Source organism: Piliocolobus tephrosceles, chromosome 3, assembly GCF_002776525.5.
Source record: "Piliocolobus tephrosceles isolate RC106 chromosome 3, ASM277652v3, whole genome shotgun sequence".
NCBI classification, from domain to species: Eukaryota; Metazoa; Chordata; class Mammalia; order Primates; family Cercopithecidae; genus Piliocolobus; species Piliocolobus tephrosceles.
Window position 1 is genome coordinate 85413546 of NC_045436.1, and position 24946 is coordinate 85438491.

Consider the following 24946-nt stretch of genomic DNA (forward strand, 5'->3'; position numbering starts at 1 on the left):
TTCCTTCCTCACTGCCTCACCTTGTTCACTTTCCTTTTTCCCCACCCCTCACCCCACACAATGGGATTTTTGTTTGCTTCAGTAGCATGTGACAGCGCAGTCCCTGCTTTGCCTAGCTCTGTGCTGCAAGTCTCTCAGGTAACAGGTGGCAGCTTCCCCTGTTGGATTCTAGGTTTAAAAAAGAATGACCTCATGTGGGTGGAGCTCTGGGACTTCATAGAGGTGGTGGCAGTCACAGCCAGGTAACCCTGGAGTGAAGCAGTTTAGTTAGAAGGGGGCAGATAAACTCGTCATTCTAGTGGCTTTCACCCTCACCCTGAGGCGCCTTAGCAACCAGTCATTGCCTGCAAGCCTCTAAAGCTTGTCTTTGCCTCATATGGAGCCCAAAGAAGTCACTGGGAAAGAAAACATGGTCACCAAGAAAAAGAATCTGGCCTTCTTGAGGTCCAGACTCTATATGTTGGAGAGAAGGAAGACTGACACTGTGGTTGAGAGCAGTGTTTCTGGGGACCACTCTGGCACCTTGAGGAGGAGCCAATCTGACAGGACCGAATACAACCAGAAATTACAAGGTAACCAAAAAGAAATCAATTGTCCCCGTTACTGCACTCCCTGCTCCATTTCTGCTACATTTCCATTTGCAAAGAAAACACACAAGGCAGAGGAGAAAATCAAATACCACCTCTCCTTCCCACAAAATAAGAAGATGAAAGTAAATGTGACCTGTAAATTATAGGAAAAATTTTTTATTATGTGATTCAATGTTGAAGAGTCAATTCTCAATTACTCTTAATATTGCTGGGGTTTTCTTTTTTTTCCTGGTGAGGGTAATCATTTTTCTTCTACCTTCTTCTTTTCTTCTCCCTTCTCTACCCAACTTAAGAAGTGGGAAACACTAGAAAGCAAATAATTTAGAAACCTACAAAAGATTGTTCATCTCAATGAGTAGATATGTGATATTACACCATGAGATCTATCTAGGTAATTATACTGAACTGTGATTGTGGTTATCTTAAATAGGGGCATGAAACTATAATCGTGTCTATGAAAAAGAAGGAATGTTATAGTCAGAGAGATGGTATAACAAGATTTGCTGAAATTCACTTAGGTGATCATTTCCTTTGAGCAAATTGAATAATACTCAAATATGGTAAGAAATGTTTAGGAGGCTTATTTTGAATGATATTTGAGGAAATAACTTCAGTTTATTTTGTGATAGTACTAAGATAATTTGGCACAGTTATAATAGCACATCGTTTGTTTCAGGGCCTTAATCTATATCCTGTCATATCTATCCTTTCTTTCTCTCCTCTGTTTCCTGAAGGTCATTTTTTCTAGTAAAACTTCATTTTGATGTTGATATTGGGCAGCATTTTATGTCTTCTCTTCAGTACCTGTTATGTGGTCCTCCAGAACTTGCCTCTCCTGCTTTTAGCACAAGGTGTGTTTGAACTCTCATCATCCCACCGTGAGCTGTCGTTTTGTATTTAAAAACTATGATGAGGTCAGAAAGACCGATAGGACATGCTTATGTTTAACAAATCTCTTTCCACAAATATGAGCTTAGATTTAGTTATGCAAATTAATTAAGTTAAATAAGTTACATTAAATGAATTTAAATTAAATCTAAAAATTATTACTATAAGTTAATGTTTAAAAATTAAAAAAAAGTACTGGTAGTTCAGGACTAAAGCATAGCATCAAACTTATCCTCAAATACTTTTTTTTTTTTAAATGAGGGAGGGTGTTGTTTAATCTTTGAAATTAATTTTTCTGAAGGCAACGGATACATTGGAAAGAATGGATGTCTTAAAATTTCAACTTTTATTTTAGATTCGGGGGTATATGTATGTGTTTGTTACATGGGTATTTTGTGTGATGCTGCGATTTGGGTACAAATGATCTCATCACCTGGATACTGAGCATAGTACCCAGTAGGTAGTTTTTCAGCCCTTGCCTTTCTCCCCACTCCAGTAGTCCCCAGTATCTATTATTGCCACCTTTATGTCCATGTATGTCTAATGGTTAGCTCTCACTCACAAGTGAGAACATACAGTATTTGGTTTTCTGTTCTGGCATTAATTTGCTTAGGATAATGACCTCCAGTTGTATCCATGTTGCTGCAAAGGACATGATTTTGTTCTTTCTTATGGCTATGTAGTATTCCTTGATGAATAGGTACCATGAGAATTTAAAATCATACACATTAGTTTCTAATCCTGGTTCTTCAGCATACTACCAAATAGAACTTCAGCAAATTACTTTAAATATCTGAGCCTCAATTTTCCTGTCTGTGAAAGTGGGACTAATGATACTTGCCACATAGTGTTGTTGGGAGATTGAAATTAGATAATTACATAAAACATCTAGTATACTGGCTGACAAATTTTAGGAATAATGGCTACCATAATGATAAAACAGAACTTGCTCAATATTAATCTAAATTTGTATACCTTATTTCTCTTTTTCAATTCTTTCTTGTCCTTTGATAAAGAGACCACGTCTAAAATTCAGGAAAAGCCCATTGCTTTATCCCTAATGACATGTTTTTTCTGTCTGAGTTTCACTAATTCAGCATCTATCAGAGTCTCTATTAGCAAAATAAAAATAGAAAATAATTTCTGCTACTGACAAATTTTTGCTTACTAAATTTACCTAAAAAAATAAGTCTATGACCACACAATAGAGCAGGCATGGGTTGGTTGCTTTGCAGAAGACCTCAGGCTTCTTATGCACTTCATTTGACTTGTGGCTTTCCTGTGCTCTGTTGGAGTCTTTGAAGGTGGAAGGCAAAACTCAGGAGTTAACACATACTTCTAGTCTGTGCTTGAGAAAAATCACCAAGAAGTATAGAGGAGCACATAAGCCATAAAGATAGACTGGCCTCCTGATAAGTAACATTTTTAAAATGTAACCCTTAAAAAAACCCAAGTCTGATTATTGAATGCCTGATAGAGCTTTTAGCATGGTTCGACTAGAGCAGCTTTGGCAACAAGTGAAGGCATTTTCTCATTAATGTTCAAAGCAATCAGTTCTGTGTGTTTGTTCTGTGGCCTGTACAATACCCATTATTATGCAGATGAGTCCTAAATCACCTTAAGAAGCTCTTTATTATTCAAATACGAGGGCTTTTCCTTTCCCTTTCTTGGAACTGGTAGTCCCTGGGAGGCACTGAATAAACACCTGGAATGGTTAGAGCCCTCGGGTAGATGGCCTAAAGCTCTTGTGAGGTCAAAGAGTGCTTTCAAATACTGGAATTTCTGGCAACACCACATTCCTCAAATTATTTAGCTGGTTATTTAATTAGTTATTTAATTGGTTGTCCTTCAATGCTATATTACTTGAGTAAAATTCACTGTCCTAACTCTCTGGGGAAGCAAGTTCTCTGGGTTCTGGAAAACGTAAGATCTTTCTCTGGCATTCTTGAGCTTGTCTTTTAACCCATAATACATAGTCTATCTGCTCAATTCAATTCCTCACATCACTTTAATAGCGTGAAACTTAAGTTGTAATAACAATTTTTAAAATGGTACACTGGCTGAATTAAAACAATAGAACATGGCTCCAACGAGGACATACTAAAACCTTTGCAGAAGATTGTGATCACATCAACATAGTCATTCCTACTAAGCCTCGAGTTGTACAATAACAGACAGGCTACCCTTAGGCTCCTTTACTCCTTGAACAGATTAATTCAATTGACTAGCATTTATTGAATATGTTATACCTTGTTCTTTGAAATTAATTTTTCTCAAGGCACTTGATACATTGGAAAGAATACAAATTATAAAATCATACACGTTTGGTAAATTGACATTTATTGAATGTTTTATATGCTGTGTCTTGAGGGTTAAAATGAAGAGGAAAAACAGAATATGTGCCAGGAATTACAACTACAAAATAATTAAGAAAACATGTCTGACCTTTACTCCAAAGAGGCTCAAAGTCTGGTTGGGAAAGATAAGACAAGTAAACAAATAAATGCGATAAAGTGGCAGGGTAGAAGTGGAGGTGGGATCAGTGTGTCCACAAAAGGAGGAAATGGTCTATTCAGGACTGCATGAAGGAGGTTGTCAGAAAATGGTGTTTCTAAGGGATGATAAGGGTAGGGATGAGGGAAGGTACAGGAAAGAGAAGGACATTTTAACCTCTTCACTGGATTTATCTCTGTCTGAAATTGTTTTTGTTTCCTTGTTTATCACCTGTTATTGACTGTCGTTCCCCTCCCTTTTCTCTCCCTCCCCTCCCATACACCATGAAAGAAACCCTATCTGTCTTAACTGTTTCATCTCAGCAGCCCAGAATACAGTAAACACTCAGTGACTGTTAAATAGAATGAATGACTTGAATGATCAGGCCCAAGCAGGAAACTGCTGTGAAGAAAGGCACCAAGGCCTAAAATAAGAGCCACTGTATGTATCTAAATATGTGGGGACACATGTTTCTATCAGAAAGATGATTCTTCAATTAAATGAACATCAGAGATTAAAATGTACAGAATTTGTATAATAAGTAATTCCCAGTGGAAGCCTGTTTCATTCCCAACTTGATCTTTCAGAGCACACAACAACCATATTTCAAGAATTCCTCTTCTATTTGTAACAAGAGCCAACTTAGCTTCCACTAGCTCAATTCCTCATTTCCATTCTACTGGGGGCCGTAGAAGTTACCTAAATGCAAGAAATTTAGTGGTTGAGTTGTAAAAACTCAGAAAGGGTTTCATAAATACTTGTATACATGACCTCTACATTTGAAATATGCCTAATTTAAATAGTTATACAGAAGTGTTTATGTGCTTATGCACATGTGTGTATGTGTGTGTATATATATATATCCAGTATGTAGATATAGATATACGTGTATGTACGTGTATGTGTTCATGTGTGTACTTGAGACACTTTTTTTGCAATGATTAGACTTTTTATTGAAAGTTACTGTAAAATTTGAAGAACAAAGTTTACTAACATTCAGGAGTCTTTTCTGAAAACCATATATGAATTATGTCACTGACATTATAGGTTTCCTCTCAGTATGGCTACTATGGACTGAATGTTTGTGTTCCTCTAAAATTCCTATGTGAAACCTAATCCCCAATGTGACAGTATTAGGAGGTGGGGTCTTTGGGAGGTAATTAGGTATTGAGGGTGAAGCTTTTGTGAATGGGATTAGTGTCCCTTAAAAAAAAAGACAAGAGAGAGCTTGTTTCTCTCTACTCTCAGCCATGTCAGGATACAAGAAGGTGGCTATGTGCAAACCAGGAAGTGGGCTCTCAGCAGGAATAAGATCTTCTGCATTAGGAACAAGATCAACTTGATTCTGGATTTTCCAGCCTCCAGAACTGTGAAAAATAAATGTTTGGTAAACTTAAGCCACCCAGTCTCCACTAATATTTGTTATAGCAGCCCAAACAAACCAAGACGGGTCGATTACCTTTATCCTCTATGGCCACACTAAACTTCTGTTTCATTTTCTGGCCAATGCATATTTTTGTTTATCCAACACCAGATGAAAAGGTGAGAATATATGGGTAAAATGCTATTACCCATTACCACTGCTGGTAACACAAGGCAAAAATTACTTCTCCATTTCATGGTGGGTCTGTGGTACCTTCCATTTTTGCAAAGGCTATTGTATCATTCTCATTAAGAACGATTATCTTTATGATGCCCAAAGTTGTTTTACTATGGTACTAAAGATGAACTACCCTACTGTATGAACTTTATACAAAATAACGTATTGTGCCATGTGGGGACAAGGGGCTCAAATAATAAATTAGACTTGGTAAGACTATGAGGCCATTTAATTTAAAATGTTTTTTAAGAATATAGACAGTCTGTCAGGAAGCAGAAATTAACACGGGAAGACTTGCTGAGTTTTGTTCAAGGCCAAATGAAGAATGGAGTAAAACAAATTGTCCAGGTTCCTGTGCTTGTTTCTATCCCAGTGCTACAAACCCTTTTTGTTCGTGTCTGTTCTTTGATTAGTGAGTAGCTCCTTCCCCTTTATCTGCCTTCATACACTCTATAGTGAAATGGGAAGTATTTGAATCAGTAATGTGACAACAGTACAAATAGGTGTGTGTCATAGTTTGAAGGGCGAATCTTTCTAAAAGGCAAGACGCTTTAAAAACTCAGTAACTTTTGTCTTACTTCAGGCATGGAAACCAGTGTAAAGCAGGGTATTTTACTTTTCTATTTTTTTCAGTAGAGGCATCTTGGAGTTTTTAGAAGGACCATTTGTGTCAAATAATGTGTGAGTCACAGAAATTGAGACTGTTTGAGCTACTCTACTACTACCACATTGTGATGGGCAAATTTATTCCTATGTTTGACTGATATGACTTTAGGTGTAACTTTCTTAAAAGTAGCAAACACAATTTCTAGTTGTGTTTTTTTGTTTATAAAAATTACGAGTTTATCAAAATGAGACACTAAGTGGAAGAAGGAATGAAAGAAAGGAAGGAGAGAGAGAAGGGGAGAGATAGATAGAAACCAAGCAAGCAGCAAGCATGAATAGAAATATACCTTAAAATAGTAATATAGTTGGAGAAAAGATGGGAGGAAAGCACCCAAGCTACATTCATCTTTGTTTCTGTTGACACAGGAAAAGAAAAAAAAATCTCTGTTTATAGAATTACGTTTTCTTGATGCCATAATCATGTTAGCATCAGTACCTTTGTGAATATTGATTTCTTGATAAAAGTAAAATTATTACAAGAGTTGCTAAATTTATAAATAATATCATTCTTAGAAACAGTTAAGACTCAAAGTTACGGCTTATTTGGGAGTCTTACCTTCACTTCTAGACTGTATCTGAGACTGTGGAATTTTCTGTTCAACAGGTCTCAGTACTGGCTCCAACATTTGCTTGGACCTCTTCTTATCCCATGTTCTCAAGGGCAGACTGTGGTTGCTGGTGTGCATGCTCTTAGGCCTAAGGGACAATTGATTATGGAGGTGTTTCCGGAGCTGAATCATGCTGGAGTGTTCAGACCATGCCTACCAGGTTCCTCCGGGTGGGAAAGCTGGTAGAGAGAAGAGTAGGGGGTTCAAGCCTCAAGACTGGGTAGGAATGCATGTGTCCCATGGCCCCCTGCCGAATTTTGGCATAAAACTCTGAGGGATATGAGAAATCTAAATTAGAAATTGGCCTGTCAGGTTGTTATAAAATATATTTATCAGGACAGAAGGATATATCACATTTTATTTAATAGTTTGCCAGCTTGATTTATCACTTTTGAATATGTAGATTTGGTATATTGGCCTCTATCTGTATCCTTGCTGCAGGTCCCACAAAGGAGGCAGCTATGTGTGGTTTTTGACTGTAATCTATTTCAGGATACAACCCTTCTTCTACACTAGGTTGTGAAAGTAAGAGGGAAGGCAAAGGAAGGGAGAGATTGAGTATTAATGTTATGTTATCTGCTAGGAACTATGCTAGCCAGACACTGTCACATACACTGTTACTGAATCCCAACATCTTGTCTCTTCAGTTCTGATTTTATCATTGAGAAAAACAGGTGGTATACCTTGGGTTTGAGATGTCACATGCTTGAAATATTTGCAAAATAGAATTAATTTAATTAGTTGACTCAGAAGGTATTTTATACATATGATTTACTAAGAAGTCAAAGCCATTTGATGGTTGCAGCACATGTTTTGTAATGTGATGACATTTCTCCACTACCATAATAAAGCTTAACTTGCTGTTTTTCACTTTGGAATATATATTCTTTCTTTTGACTTATAGTGGCATGTCCCTGTCAGAGTGTCACTGTTTAATAAATACATTTTTTGTTCAGTTGTCAGGGAACAAAATTACAAAGGTAGGTTAAGCAAACCTGTCTTATAGTAATAGCTTAATGATCTCCATTTCCTGCTTCATTGAGTATCTTGACACTGAAACTTATCTTTCTTTAATTTTATGCCTGTTGTCATTTATTTGCATCTCAATAAAACTTAATATCTATCAGAATAACTGAGAGTACTATTCTACAGCAATGAGAGGAGGGAATACATTTGCAAATTAAAAGAATGGAGTTGTATGGGGGAAATAAGCAACTTTTTATCTGGGTAGGTGATATTTCAGTAGAATTCTATGAAGTCAGCTTAAATTGTGAGTCATAACTTAAATGCAGCAGGAACACAGAGTGCTATGATTAAAAACCTTTGTCCAAGGTTTTCTAAACAATTTTTTTCTTGATTAATGAATCAGAGTATAAATGAATACTCTAAGATACCTGCATTGAAGCCCCCGATAGAGGATGCAATCTTAGACTGACATACAATTCTTACTTAAAGAAGAAAACTTAAAGGTCATGTCATCTAGCTACTACTCTAAGTATTGTGAGTCATTATAGCACCTCACAGAAACTGTCTTTCCTGAATGCTTCTTAATGTTAGGTCTCCAATGTCCCTACAAAAAGCCATCACAGATTTCTCCTTCTGTGTTTGTTGTGAAATGGTTGATGAAGACATTGTTTACCTCTCTCAGTGCCATCCAGATTTTATTCAATGGAAAGCTGACTCTCCTTAAGAATAAAAACATATCCCCTCCCAGATGAAAACAAGCCATTTACTCTATTTAGCTGCTGGGAACTTATGGTCAAATTTGTTTTTGTTCCCTGGCCTTTATATTAGCTATTTTGTCTGTCTAAAAGTTTCTTTCCCATATAGGCAGAGTCCGGTGGCTCGTGCCTATAATCCCAGCACTTTGGGTGGCCAAGGTGGGTCTATCGCTTGAGCCCAGGAGTTTGAGATCAGCCTGGGCAACATGGTGAGACCCTGTCTCTACTAAGAAAAAAAAAAAATTGGCTGGGTGGTGGTGCATGCCTGTAATCCCAGCTACTCGGGAGGCTGAGACACAAGAATCACTTGAACCTGGGAGGCAGAAGTTGCAATGAGCTGAGATCCTGCCACTGCACTCCAGCCTGGAGTCTCAAAAAATAAAAAAATAAAATAAATAAATAAATAAATCACATAATAAAATAAAATAAGTTTCTTTCCCCAATCTCTGCAAGTGTGGATTTTTATCACTGAAGTATCTGTTCACCCTTTTTGGGAGTCCCTCCCTGACCATCCGACCTAAAGTGATGTAGGTGAGGAAATACATTTCCTCTATCCTCTTAAATTCTGTGACTAGGACCTGTGAATTGTACAGACAAAAGACATACTAACAAAAGAAAAAGCATACAAATTTTACTTGAGGTTAATATTTGTATGTGTCATGGTAGGCTTTGTAGAAAGAAAGAGGTAAAAACCTCAAAGAAGCAGTTAGACCTAGGGGTTTATATAACATTTTAACAGAGTCATAAATTGTGGAGATATGAAATAAAGCCAAAGTAAAAGAGTTAAGGGTTGGGGAAAGAAATTGTGGAAAAGTGACTAGGAAATACATGGGAGAAGCTAATGGAAGATAAGGGTTATTTTTGTAAGATTTGTTTGTGTAGGCTCATCTCTGTGTCAACTCCCTGTCTGTGATAAGAATATTCCCTTCTTGGTGATACAGGGAGGGCACTTTTCTCATGGTAAACATACACTCTGCTTTTAAGTAAAAAAGAAAACACAGACAGCCCTTCCTGCATCTGCTATTGAGCATCTCCAGCTCAAAATAATCAATATCCCAAAGTGGCATATTTAGGGATGGCGTGTTCTGATCCCCCTCAGTGGCTTTCATACTACCTATTACTCTATTAAATTATACTGCTTTATTCTGTTTTTGGCTTTTGCTGTCAATTGAATATAATTCTGCTTGGGGAAAAAGACTTAGCATTTAAGCAACGCCTGGTATACAGTTATTCTGCTCAATGACTATTTATTGAATGACTTTATAATATCCAATGAATAATTACAACTATATTGATCCTTATGACATACTTGCTTTTACAATTCTGTCATTCTCACTTTCCACTATGTAATGGTAGCTAACTTTCAGTTAACTTCTTTACGTTATTTTCCTGAAAGAAAGATTATAAATAAATACATTTAATTAAAGAAGAGAATAGAGTTTCCTGACCAAGAAAAACAGGATATTTTAAAAAATGAATTTATTCAACAAATATTTGCTAGGTATTCACATGTGCCAGGTATGACTAGATCCTAAGAATTTTTTTTAAATATTAGAAGCACACCCAGCCCACTGAGTGAGACAGGCTGTGAACAAATTATTGTAGTAACGTAATAAGTGCCTGAAGTATACTGCAAATTGGGTTTCCGAGTTGCAAATTCTGAAATAGAGATTAGGGTGGAGAGGAGTTACTAGGAAACATTCTTGGACCACCACCTGGGGAAGAAAAGGCAAGGACATAAGCCTCGGCAGAGGGAGAGGCCGAGCTGTGATGTGGTCTCATTGGAAGCTTTAGCCAACTCTGAAGGGAGTTCTAAAGATGGGTGATTCTTTGGAGTTGTCCCCAGTGTTGTGAAGGACCTGGGCCCTTGTATCACACTTTATGTTTGGGGATGTGGCTATCTTGGGAAAGGGCATGACCTGAGAGGTGCTCTCATCTGAGATAATTCCTAAAGAGGGCATATCTGCTGGTTGTACTCCTGGCAGCTGAAATAATAATTTATCCCTTCCTTTAAGGGGAACTGGTGCTAACATGGCATCCACCATATATTAAGTGGTTATTACTATTAGAGACATAAATAAAGCAATACAGGAGCTATGATAAGAAATAATTTAATTGTACCTCTGAAATGCCAAAAGAAAATACATTGAAATCTGACTCTTGAAATCCAATTAGGACTTTTAGGGCAGAAGGCATTCCAGGCAGAGGGATTATGCTGGTCCTCATACACAGGACAAGGTAATAATACTAGTTTTTGTGTTTGGGGATTTCTAAATGGAAGAGCAGGTACAAACACCAGCTGAACATCTGTAGTAGGCACTTAGGTGCAGTACGTCATTTCATGCTCTTAGCAACTTTGCAAATAAGTTATTGCCATATCTATATTGCCATAGATGATAAAACAGAGGTTAAGAGAGGTATAGGTTTAAAAGAACTAGAGAGGCAAGAGCAAACACACTCAAAAGCTAGCAGAAGGTAAGAAATAACTAAGATCAGAGCAGAACTGAAGGAGATAGAGACACAAAAAACCCTCCAAAAAATCAATGAATCCAGGAGTTGGTTTTTTGAAAAGGTCAACAAAATTGACAGACCGCTAGCAAGACTAATAAAGAAGAAAAGAGAGAGGAATCAAATAGACGCAATAAAAAATGATAAAGGGGATATCACCACCGACCCCACAGAAATACAAACTACCATCAGAGAATACTATAAACACCTCTACGCAAATCAACTAGAAAATCTAGAAGAAATGGATAATTTCCTGGACACTTACACTCTCCCAAGATTAAACCAGGAAGAAGTTGAATCCCTGAATAGACCAATAGCAGGCTCTGAAATTGAGGCAACAATTAATAGCCTACCGACCAAAAGAAGCCCAGGACCAGATGGATTCACAGCTGAATTCTACCAGAGGTACAAGGAGGAGCTGGTACCATTCCTTCTGAAACTATTCCAATCAATAGAAAAAGAGGGAATCCTCCCTAACTCATTTTATGAGGCCAACATCATCCTGATACCAAAGCCTGGCAGAGACACAACAAAAAAAGAGAATTTTAGACCAATCTCCCTGATGAACATCGATGCAAAAATCCTCAATAAAATACTGGCAAACCGGATTCAACAGCACATCAAAAAGCTTATGCACCATGATCAAGTGGGCTTCATCCCTGGGATGCAAGGCTGGTTCAACATTCGCAAATCAATCAACGTAATCCAGCATATAAACAGAACCAAAGACAAGAACCACATGATTATCTCAATAGATGCAGAAAAGGCTTTTGACAAATTTCAACAGCCCTTCATGCTAAAAACGCTCAATAAATTCGGTATTGATGGAACATACCTCAAAATAATAAGAGCTATTTATGACAAACCCACAGCTAATATCATACTGAATGGGCAAAAACTGGAAAAATTCCCTTTGAAAACTGGCACAAGACAGGGATGCCCTCTCTCACCACTCCTATTCGACATAGTGTTGGAAGTTCTGGCTAGGGCAATCAGGCAAGAGAAAGAAATCAAGGGTATTCAGTGAGGAAAAGAAGAAGTCAAATTGTCCCTGTTTGCAGATGACATGATTGTATATTTAGAAAACCCCAGCGTCTCAGCCCAAAATCTCCTTAAGCTGATAAGCAACTTCAGCAAAGTCTCAGGATACAAAATTAATGTGCAAACATCACAAGCATTCTTATACACCAGTAACAGACAAGCAGAAAGCCAAATCAGGAATGAACTTACATTCACAATTGCTTCAAAGAGAATAAAATACCTAGGAATCCAACTTACAAGGGATGTAAAGGACCTCTTCAAGGAGAACTACAAACCACTGCTCAGTGAAATCAAAGAGGACACAAACAAATGGAAGAACATACCATGCTCATGGATAGGAAGAATCAATATTGTGAAAATGGCCATACTGCCCAAGGTTATTTATAGATTCAATGGCATCCCCATCAAGCTACCAATGAGTTTCTTCACAGAATTGGAAAAAACTTCTTTAAAGTTCATATGGAACCAAAAAAGAGCCCACATTGCCAAGACAATCCTAAGTCAGAAGGACAAAGCTGGAGGCGTCACGCTACCTGACTTCAAACTATACTACAAGGCTACAGTAACCAAAACAGCATGGTACTGGTACCAAAACAGAGATATAGACCAATGGAACAGAACAGAGTCCTCAGAAATAATACTACACATCTACAGCCATCTGATCTTTGACAAACCTGAGAGAAACAAGAAATGGGGAAAGGATTCCCTATTTAATAAATGGTGCTGGGAAAATTGGCTAGCCATAAGTAGAAAGCTCAAACTGGATCCTTTCTTTACTCCTTATACGAAGATTAATTCAAGATGGATTAGAGACTTAAATGTTAGACCTAATACCATAAAAACCCTAGAAGAAAATCTAGGTAGTACCATTCAGGACATAGGCATGAGCAAGGACTTCATGTCTAAAACACCAAAAGCAATGGCAGCAAAAGCCAAAATTGACAAATGGGATCTAATTCAACTAAAGAGCTTCTGCACAGCAAAAGAAACTACCATCAGAGTGAACAGGCAACCTACAGAATGAGAGAAAATTTTTGCAATCTACTCGTCTGACAAAGGGCTAATATCCAGAATCTACAAAGAACTCAAACAAATATACAAGAAAAAAACAAACAACCCCATCAAAAAGTGGGCAAAGGATATGAACAGACATTTCTCAAAAGAAGTCATTCATACAGCCGACAGACACATGAAAAAATGCTCATCATCACTGGCCATCAGAGAAATGCAAATCAAAATCACAATGAGATACCATCTCACACCAGTTAGAATGGCAATCATTAAAAAATCAGGAAACAACAGGTGTTGGAGAGGATGTGGAGAAATAGGAACACTTTTACACTGTTGGTGGGATTGTAAACTAGTTCAACCATTATGGAAAACAGTATGGCAATTCCTCAAGGATCTAGAACTAGATGCACCATATGACCCAGCCATCCCACTACTGGGTATATACCCAAAGGATTATAAATTATTCTACTACAAAGACACATGCACACGTATGTTTATTGTGGCACTATTCACAATAGCAAAGACTTGGAATCAACCCAAATGTCCATCTGTGACAGACTGGATTAAGAAAATGTGGCACATATACACCATGGAATACTATGTAGCCATAAAAAAGGATGAGTTTGTGTCCTTTGTAGGGACATGGATGCAGCTGGAAACCATCATTCTTAGCAAGCTATCACAAGAAGAGAAAAACCAAACACCGCATGTTCTCACTCATAGATGGGAACTGAACAGACACTGGGGCCTATCATGGGGAGGGGGGAGGGGGGAGGGATTGCATTGGGGAGTTATACATGATATAAATGATGAATTGATGGGTGCTGACGAGTTGATGGGTGCAGCACACCAACATGGCACAAGTATACATATGTAACAAACCTGCACGTTATGCACATGTACCCTAGAACTTAAAGTATAATAAAAAAATAATAATAATAAAAAAAAGAGAGAGATATAGGCATTCTCCCAGTGGTCACATAGCTATTAATAGTAACTGGTGAAGTGAGAGTTTTCCTGAGGTCTGCCTGGCTCCAAAGTCAGTGCTTTTTCAACTATCATGCAATTTTCCTGTTCTAACCTTAGTTTTTAGTAGTAGTACCTGTTTTGTGGTTTGCTGTTAAGAAATCAACTGATTTTAATAAACCTTTGAACAATACTCACAAGCATCAAGAGAACCGTAAGTTCTGCCAATACATTCATCTGCAATCTTGAAGTGAACAGTGACCAACAAGTATTTTTCAGTAGCTGTGTTATTTTATGCTTCTCAACAAAATGTTCCATATGCTTGGAAATTAGAAAGATATGCGCTTGCATTGAATAAGGTCTATATTTCACAGAATCACTAAAATATTCTACTCTAAAAATACAACACGGATTACCTGAATTATCTAGTCTTTGAAAACTCCTTGTCATCACTAACTACAGAGTACTTACCTGGATTAGGGTGCTTGGCGAAAGACTGGGTCAGAGTGTCAAATGACAGGGCTCCTTTGCTTAATACTCCTCATTGCTTTTCATTTTTCTATAGCTAGCAGCAGTACCCAAAGAGGGGAATATATAAACCCCAGGAGATTTTACAGACAATCTATTGTGCAAAGAAAAAAATAAGTTTGTTTTTCAATATTGCTCTTTGAAAATATTTATTGTTGTGTATGCTTCATAATGTGTATGATACATTAATACTATACATATATTAGAGGTGTATACACAGAACAGTTTAACTGACACAATAAAAACATTTGCAATAAAATTCTGACACGCTACTACATGGATGATCATCAGACATTGTGCTAACTAAAATAAGCTAGGCACAAAAGGACAAACACTATGTGATTCTACTTATATGTGGTACATAAAGTAGTCAAATTCATAGGGACAAAAAGTAGAATGGTAGTTTCCAGGAGTTGGGGGAAGCAGGAGTTATTGTTTAATGGGGAGTTATTGTTTAATGGGTAGAATTTCAATTTGGGAAGATGAAAAAGTTCTAATGATTGCACAATAATGTGAATGTATTTAATGCTACTGAACTGTTTACTTAAAAGCAGTTAACATGGTAAATTTTATGTCATGAATATTTTACCACAATAAAAAATAATTAAAAAGTTTGGTGGCCCCTAGTTTGCAGCATTAAAATGGAATGTAAGGCTTTTCCCAATTTGACTCTGTCTCATTTCTGGCCTGGAGGACAGTGTTACTTTTGTCAATGAAAAGAGTCAAACTCTGTGAAATATTTGAAGATATTTATTCTGAGCCAAATATGAGTGGCCAATGACCTATGACACAGTCCTCAGGAGATCCCGAGAACATGTGCCCAAGGTGGTCAGCCTACAACTTGCTTTTATACATTTTAAGCTTGGGTCAGGAAAGGTGGCACAACTGGGGGCTTCCAGGTCATAGGCAGATTCAAAGATTTTCTGGTTGGCAATTGGTTAAGTTATTATCTAAAGACCTGAAATCAATAGAAAGGAATGTCAGAGTTAAGACAAGCGGTTGTGGAGACCAAGGTTTTATCATACAAATGAAGATCCCAGGTAGCAGGCTTCAGAGAGAATAGACTGTAAATGTTTCTTACCAGACTTAAACAATCTGTTCTGTGGGTCTTCAGATCAGTTTTAATGTTAATGCTGGTCAGCTGTGTCTGAATTCGAACAGGGATGAGGGAATAATGAGGCATATCCAACTCCCCTTTCTCATCATGGCCTGAACTAGTTTTCCAGTTTAACTTTGCAATGCCCTTGGCCAAGAGGATGGGTTTATTCAGATGGTTGGGGAGCTTAGAATTTTATTTTGGTTTCCATCATGCAGAACAGTTCTACTTTGGGCTGGTATGACTTGATTAGGAGGGCTCACCCCCATCCCAGTTGTTTTATAAACCCTGACTCATCTTTCTATGTCTAACCTTCTCAGTCATTACCCCTAAAGGATATTCACATCTCACACCCTCTCTATATGTCACATAGTTGGTATTTACATGTCAGTGTGTCTCTCACTCAGTTGAACTTCTTGAAGACAGGCATATTTATATCGACAGTGCCTAGAAAAAGTTGGTATGTACTCAATTACTATGTTTGTTGAGTTAATGAGTGAGTAAATGAATACATGAATAAACAATCAATGGATGGTGTGGCAACTGTGCGGTGAAAGTCCTGGTGAATAAAGGAGGCCCTTCTCCATGGCTCATTCCATCTCAGCCAGCTCTTGATTACCTCTTCTCTGGCTTCAGGGTCACAGCACCTGGTTATGAATCTAACTCAGCTGAAGGCATTATTTATCCATTTTTCTCATGTCTCTCATTTCTCTTCTCTATACTATGTTCTGTTGAATCATCCTTTAAAATTCTGCCATCATTAGCAAGGGCATAAAAAAAAATCACATCTACCCATGTACTGGAGAACTGATAAGTTATTCCTCTGAACATAATATCACATTTTCATAACCAGATATAGATATAGAAATTAAATTATTTTTGTTCTGAGATAATCAAACATTCTAAGTAGAGTGATTTTCTCATTTCCTTCTTTCTGTTAACCAGATCTATACATCTAAAGCTATAAATAACATATTTGAAATACTCAGCATTTGAAGAGCTTGTTAATGCCACTCCAATCAGACATTTAGGATTGTCATTGTGTTACAATGGTGCTACTGTTTTTAAACTATTGAAAACTTTAGTAAATATTTTTAAAATACCGCAATTATAATCTCATAGTATGCTTGTGCTTCTTTATTATGAGCATTTCTGCATAGAAGTAAAATATTAACTTAAGATGTAAAATTACATTGCTTTTAATAAACAAATCCTTTGAAAAAAGGCAGAACAACTCTGAGAAACATGAAACTTCATTAAATTGCAGTTGTCAGCAAAAATTTTTAAGTTTTTTTTTTATATATAGAATATAAGAATCATACAATTATAGTTAGATTTTTCTTTCAGTGAATCATAAATCAAATAAGATTTTGGAATGGGTTAAATCTGTAAGAAAAGCTCAAATTCTATATCTTTTTTGCTATGCATTCTTATAAGTGTGTGCAAACGAAAAACAAAAAAAATTCAAATCATAATTTGATCCTATTTTCAAAATATCCTTTTCCATATTTATATGTTTATGTTCAAACCCTGATGACCTTTTCTGCCTTCATATTACCTCATGTGTAGTAAAGAGTTGTTAATATATTCACTGTGTATACTATATGCATATATAATACACACTTATGAAAAATATATGTGTGTATATACATACACTGATGCATCAATCACTGTTTCGTATATGGTGTTTGGAACCTGTGACCTGCAATAATTGACTAAGTTGAACTAAAAGAGTCTGTTTCAATTGATTGAAAGGAAAACTAACCCTGTCATTTTTCTAAAATGGGTAAAAAATGGAGCATCGTATTCCTCTACATCTAAACCTATATAAAAGTTTTAGTGATAAAAAGTGGTGTGGAGAAGCAAGAATGCTCTGATAATTTTCCCAGAAATTATTCAAACTTACCTTTACCTTGAATTCATGCAGTACTGGAAGAAAAAACAACACAAAGCAAAACAATGATAGGATCAGGCTTCACTACTGTACCATGACTTGCTTCTCTTTAAGTTTCTGCTCAAAAATCACCTTAGTAATGAGGTCTTCTTGACCTCTTTCTATACAATAGTAACCACCAGCAGCACCTGCTTTATTTTTCTTCATAGTACCTTGTCACTATCTGGTAGCGATATATTTCCTTATTAACTGGTTTATTGTTTCTCTTCTATCATTAAAATTGAAGTTTCATAAGGGCTGAGGCTTTTCTCTCTCTCTCTCTCTCTCTCTCTCTTTTTTTTTTTCCATTGCTCTATTGCTAGCATCTAGAACAGGATATCTCAATATTTATACTACTAATTCTTTGTTGTGGGGAGTGGTCCTGTGCATTATATGATATTAGCAGAAGCATGACTACCAGGTGCTGGTAGCCACCCCTGACCCCAGCTGTGAGAACCAAAAAATGACTCCAAACCTTGCCAAACATCCTCTGGGGTGGGGGAGATGTACAATTGCCAGATTAAGAACCACAGGTCTAGAACAATGCATGGCACAATGAACACTCAATAAATATTAGCTGAATGAAAGAACAAACGGATAAAAGCAGTATTTCTTATCCAGCCACAATTTTGCATTCTCAATAATAGAACAATCACAAGAGAATAATTGAATACAGGGAGGCCTTTATCAAGTCAAGTTTCCCTTCTATTCAGGGCTCAGAATCTTCCCCTTTTCACTCATCTTCTGCTAAAGACTTTAAATAAAAACATTTTCGGAAGCACTCATTTATTTAACTACTAATTGCTCTGTCTGTGCTATGCTGGTCACTGTTGGAGCCTGTAAATTCAAACCAATGCCATTTAAGTATTTTTCAAGACACATAAGCTTTGTTTAATTCCTTTTTGAAATCCACTAATCTACTTTCTGTGCCAATTAGCAGTCAGAGGAAATAAATCACATGCCCTTCCAATGAGGATAAAATATTCCCAGCCCCAGTGTTTGAGCTTTCAAATTCAGAGTTGCGGAGGGTCTGTTCCTCCACATTTTCACTTAATACTTCACTGGCTCCTCTCCAAACCCTGTCTGACATGCAATTATTTTCAACCTATTTCACAGAAGGCTGCTCCATTCATCTTTCTGTGGGTCATATTTCCATTGAAACTGATTTTAAAAGATAAAAGATTTTACTGTGTGAAACTTAGGGATGTCGGTAGGGTTCAATGCAATGCTAAGCCAAGGTTTTTTTGGGTTTATGGGGGCAGATATGAAATTGGCAGCAGGGAGAGGGATGAAAGAACATTTATAGTCATATCTGGGGGTTTTGTAATGATCTGTCTGGAATAAGATCATTCTTATTGCAGATTGATTGAATTATGGGTGGGTGTTTGCACTATATGGGTAGAAAGGGAATTGGACTGATAGAGGCAGGGAGGGAGTGTTGGTCAGAAGTTCTGAACTCAATTTCTGGCTTTGTTACTTGAGGTAGAAGACTTACTCTCTCTAGAAATTAGCTTCCTTTTTTATTATAATGAGATAGAGCTGAGCAGAACTTATCACCTTATCTCTTCTGCCTGCTCTTTTCCCATTGTTCCCTATTTCTTTAAATGGCACCGTGACCCAGTTAACAAGTCAGGAATCTGAGAGTCAGCTTTGACTTCTCCTTTACCCTCTGCATTGATTACTCACCAGTTCATGCTAATTTCACCTCTTGAATTTCTCTTGATCTGTTCAGTTCTTTCTATCTTCTTGGCAATTAGACTAAGCTTAACTCCTTCCTTCTTCCCCCTAGTGACTAGACTGTCCAGGCGAAGAGCCACTTCAATACTCACAGGCTTGCTCCTCACCCTCCCCTCCCAAATCTAGTTCTGTGGAGGCCAAAGTGATCTTGCTAAGATAATTTAATCATGCCCCTCATTTATTAAAAAATTCCTCATTGTTGAGATCTGTCTCCTGAGAATTTGTCTAGATTCATCCCCTTTTCACAACCTCTACCACTTGTACTTCATCTGCCCTGAGCTGTTTTCACATCTTTTGTTTTGCCACCAAGCCTTTAAATACACTATTTCTTTTGCTCATAACAATTTTGTATCTCTCTTCACCTTGTGCTGCCTCTTTCAGATTTCAACTGTGTCATTTCTCCAGTAGGACTGACGTCCAGGCTGTGCTATGCTTGCATGAGTCACAGGTTATTATGATCATATGTGTACTACGGTTTTAATTTTTTAAAATTTTTGTGGGTACATAGTAGGTGCATATATTTGTGGGTTACATGAGATATTTTGATACAGGCATGCAAGGCATAGTAATTCCATCAGGATAAATCACCTCAAGCATTTATCCTTTGTGTTACAAATAATCTAATTAAACTCCCTAGATATTTTGAAATGTACAATTAAATTATTTTTTATTATAGTCACCCTATTGTGCTATCAAATACTGGGCCTTACTTATTCTTTCTATTTTTTTGTACCCATTAGTCATCCCCCTTTCCTCCACTATCTCCCTCAAACTACCCTTCCCAGCCTCCGGCAGCCATCTTCTTTTGTTTTTGAAATGGAATTTCGCTCTCGTTCACCAGGCTGGAGTGCAAATGGCGCGATCTCGGCTCACCGCAACCTCCACCTCCTGGGTTCAAGCCATTCTCATACCTCAGCCTCCTGAGTAGCTGGGATTACAGGCATGCACCACGACACCCGGCGAATTTTGTATTTTTAGTAGAGACAGGATTTCTCCATGTTGGTCAGACTGGTCCTTAGGTGATCTTCCTGCTCTGGCCTCTGAAAGTGCTGAGATTACGCACCTGGCCTGCCATCCTTTTATGATCTATCTTCATGAGTTCAATTGTTTTAATTTTTAGCATCCACAGATAAGTGAGAACATACAAAGTTTGTCTTTCTGTGCCTGACTTATTTCACTTAACATAATGGCCTCCAGTTCCATCCATGTCATTGCAAATGATGGGATATTATTCCTTTTATGGCTGAATAGTAAGTACTCCATTTATACCAGTTTTTAAATACTGACCAATATTTTAAAATGCAAGGTGATTTGTTTGCAGAATCTTTCTGGAATAACTCTTAATCTTTTAAATTTGTCTCACTCAACTCCTAATATAACAGCAGTGCTTTGGCAACTTGACTTTATAAAATTATTTCAAAACATCAAAGCAGTTTTCACAGAAACATACACATGCTATTTTACTCTCATATTTCATTAATTTATGTAAGTTTAGTTAAAGTAATATAATTATAAAGAAGTACAACTGACATAATGAGGTCAGTTGTTGAACACAATTAAATCTTGAAAAATATACCCCTTGATTGTTAAGTGGAGAAGTACATAGACATCAGTTTGTGTATTTTAGGGAGAGAATGGAAAAATGTTGATTTATCTCATGACTTTAATACCCTGTCTTTACTTCTAGATTATACATATCTTGATGATAAGAGCTGTTATTTATTCATTATAGTATACACAACACAAAGCACAATATCAACTCAATAACCAATATGTAATTTAAAAAATTAATATTAAATTATATATAAGGTTTTTAAACTCCAAAGACAATGGGATTTTAAAACTGTTAGCTTCAAATTCTAATATTCTTTGATTTGTATGTAATCATAAACATATTTGTGTTATGGTGAAATTATATATTAGTTAATGGCCAGGTTCTTATGTTGTATTATCTTTGTGTTCTCCACAGTCAAATGACTGTGAAAGTTGCTCGATAAGTATGTATTGAATGCTGTATGTGTGCCTGCCTGGTTGGTTGTTGGGAGTATGAGAATGTTCCAACATTCTCAAGGTATGTCTTTATTAGCAGCATGAGAACAGACTAATACATACTGCATTTTGTTTATAAAAGTGCATATTCCTGAAAATTATTTTTAGGGCGAGGGCAAGTGTTGTTAAGTAAGGCATTAAACAAAACCTTAAGCTTGGTATATGAAATTATTCACTACAACTATTCTTTACTAACAGATCAGTAAGATTTCAATACAATCAAGAAAATCTAAATTCAGGATTATTTATTGGTAGTCATTGAAAAATAATATCAGAGGGGAAACTTAATCTAAGTAAACAATGACAGAATTTTAAAAGTAATAATAAGTTGTGTACTTTAGTAGGACACAGCTATTTAATCATCTCCTTGCCCATTAAACTTGTTTGAGAAGCACATTTTCAGTGAATTCTCAGCAACTTATTTGCATTGGTGATTTAGCTTTGGGGTAAATGGGAGAGATTCAGATTTTTAAAATTCAGATGTTATTACATTATGCCAAACAACATGCAAGGGCTATATCCCTAGCTCATTTGAATTCAGCATGAATAATAGCAGTGCACATTAGGCCTGGTGTTGAACCGACTTCGTAGCAGTCTTTGCTGTTTTTGCTTTTCCCAGCCAAGGAGGGCAATTTCCTGATAGATGCTCAATTTCCCCTCTTGCCCTTGGAACATTTCCAAGGAAAAGTAAAAGAGGGAAAGCAGGTGCAGCCATTCAGAACCAGATACAGAATAATGGCAAGTAAATCATGGTCATAAAAACAATGACTGACATTTTTTGAGAGGTTTCTGGTGTGTCAGACATTGAGTTAAGCAATTTTCATGCTTTATCTCACTTCTCACAACCTCCTAGCAGTGAGCAGTGGTTAACATCCAGGTTCAGGAGCCAGACTGGCTCAGGTTTGAATCCTGGCCCGCTGCTTTCACTAGTGTGACCTTGGGCAAACTACTTAACCTCTGTGTGTGTCAGCTTCTGCATGTGTAAAAGGAAGGGAATATATATACATCTTACTGTGTTTTTGTGAAGATTGAAGAGCAAATGCAAAACAAACTCAGTGTTTGCACTCAAAAATGTTAGCTTTTATTATCGTTAATATAATTATTATTTTTATTCTCCTTCTACAGTGAAGCAATTTCGTGAAGCCAGATGACTTGGTCCAGGTCACACAGGAAGTGGGTGTCATTGCCAGAGCTGAACTCTGTGCCTCTCTGTCCAGCAAAATTCCACTACATAGAACATAATGTACCATGATCACAACAGTTCCAGGCAGGGAGTGAAGGGAGAGAGCCCAGACTTCAGAGCTAAGCACATAAAGTTTGAATCCCAGCTGCTCTGCATATTCTGTGAATCACTGGGTATATTTACATACACTCACTGTATTCAGTTTCATCTCTAAAATTAGCGTAATATCCCATTTTTAGAGTTGTGAGAAAGATAATAAATAATGTATATTTTAAAAACTGGTAAATAAAAAGTTCTTGAAACTGGTTGCTCTTATTATAGGCTTTCACAATACATTATAATCAAATATAATTGCAGTAATACTGTATAATGCTTTAATATCAAAAATAATTTGGGGGAATATACACATTTATAAACAAAATGCAGTATGTGTTAGTCTGTTCTCATGCTGCTGATAAAGACATACCTGAGACTGGGTAATTTATAAAGGAAAGAGGTTTAATTGACTCAGAGTTCCACAGGGCTGGGGAGGCCTCAGGAAACTTACAATCATGGCAGAAGAGGAAGCAAACACATCCTTCTCATGGCGACAGGAAGGGGAACTATGAGTGAAAAGGGGGTAAAAGTCCTTTGTAAAACCATCAGATCTTGTGAGAACTCACTTACTGTCCAAGAACAGCAGCCTAGGGGTAACCATCCTTATGGTTCAATTACCTCCCACCAGGTCCCTCCCATGACACGTAGGGATTATGGGATCTACAGTTCAACATGAGATTTGGGTGGGGACACAGCCAAACCATATTGTGGTATATATACACAATGGAGTATCATCAGCCTTAAAAGGAAAGGAAATTCTGATAACTTGATACATCAATGAACCATGAGGAAAATGATACAACATAGATGAACCTTGAGTACATTCTGCTAACTGAAATAAGCCAGACACAAAATAACAAATATTGTATGACTCTACTTATATGAGGTACATAGTAGTCAAATTCATGGAGACAAAAAGCAGAATGATGGTTGCCAGGGGCTGGAGGGAGGAAGAAATGCATGAGTATCGTTTAATAGGTATAAAATTTGTTTAGAAAGATGAAAACATTCTGGAGATGTTTGGTGGTAATGGGTTGCCCAACAATGTGAATGCATTTAATGCCTCTGAACTGCACACTTAAATATGGTTAACATGGTACATTATATGTCATGTATATTTTACTACAATGAAAAAGAGAAAAAATAATATATCCATCTATAGGAGGAAAATTTTGTTATTAAAATTATTGAAATGAGAATTGCAGTCCTAAAATGAATTCATGCCTTTTTTTTTTTTTTTTTTTTTTTTTCTGAGATGGAGTCTCGCTCTGTCACCCAGACTGGAGTGCAATGGCGCCATCTTGTTTCACTGCAATCTCTGCCTCGTGGGTTCAAGTGATTCTCCTGCCTCAGCCTCCCAAGTAGCTGGGATTGCAGGCACCCACGACCATGCCCAGCTAATTTTTTGTATTTTTAGGAGAGACAAGATTTCAATGTGTTGGCCAGGCTGGTCTCAAACTCCTGACCTCAGGTGATCCGCCTGCCTTGGCCTCCCAAAGTGCTGGGATTATAGGCATGAGTCACCGTGCCCTGCCTGCTCATGCCTCTTTAGGCAGATTTTTGATCTTTTGTGTTGAATTCCTCCAGTAAGTGACTTCAGTCTTTATATTTCATAATAGTGAGAAGGAGTGCATGACTATTCTTACCCACACATATGTTCCTATTCGAATTGGCAGATGAGTATTCATCAATGTAGATACTATTCTAACAATACTGTCAGAGGAGAAATAATATTGTTGTGACACCAAGGGAACATTTTTATTCTACACATTACCTTGAAATAACATTTTTGCCAGGAAATTTGATGCAGAATACATATGGTGCCTGATAGAAAGAAGCCAGGTGAAAGTACGTTAGTCCTGTGTGCTGCACATGATAGATAGTCAAACAGCCTGTGAGATAGAAGGATATCATTAACTATGAAGGTCATTCCATCACCAGTATAATGTTTGGAACAAAGACGTATTCAGTAATGCTGTTTACTCTATTTATACTTCAACTCCTCATCTTTATAAACCTACCTTTCTATGTGATTTTTAAAACTCCCAGAATACTTTTTTTTAAGAAGAGAAGATCTGTCTTTTTTAAACTGCCTTGCACTCCAAATTCAAATCAAAACCATTATGAATTTTAAAACATGACTTCTTCTGACATTGAAACTTTTCTTTTTTTCCAATTACTACTATAACGGTTAAACTTTTGGTAAAATATTTTAGTATGCCCAGGAAGCCT

At 37.0% G+C, this 24946-nt stretch overlaps 1 protein-coding gene and 1 long non-coding RNA gene across 2 annotated transcripts in view; both read left to right on the forward strand.

Moving 5' to 3' along the window:
• The first annotated feature begins 376 nt into the window (after positions 1 to 376).
• ARHGEF38 (Rho guanine nucleotide exchange factor 38) overlaps positions 377 to 24946 on the forward strand; it is a 130565-nt gene continuing 105995 nt past the window's right edge. The window contains exon 1 of the mRNA XM_026455022.2: positions 377 to 572. Coding sequence (XP_026310807.1) covers positions 377 to 572 — 196 coding nt within the window. The remainder of the gene's footprint in view (positions 573 to 24946) is intronic.
• Positions 9043 to 22896, forward strand: LOC111547988. Its single transcript, XR_002733291.1, has 3 exons — positions 9043 to 9097; positions 10742 to 10804; positions 22561 to 22896. It is a non-coding gene; the product is annotated as an uncharacterized LOC111547988 (long non-coding RNA).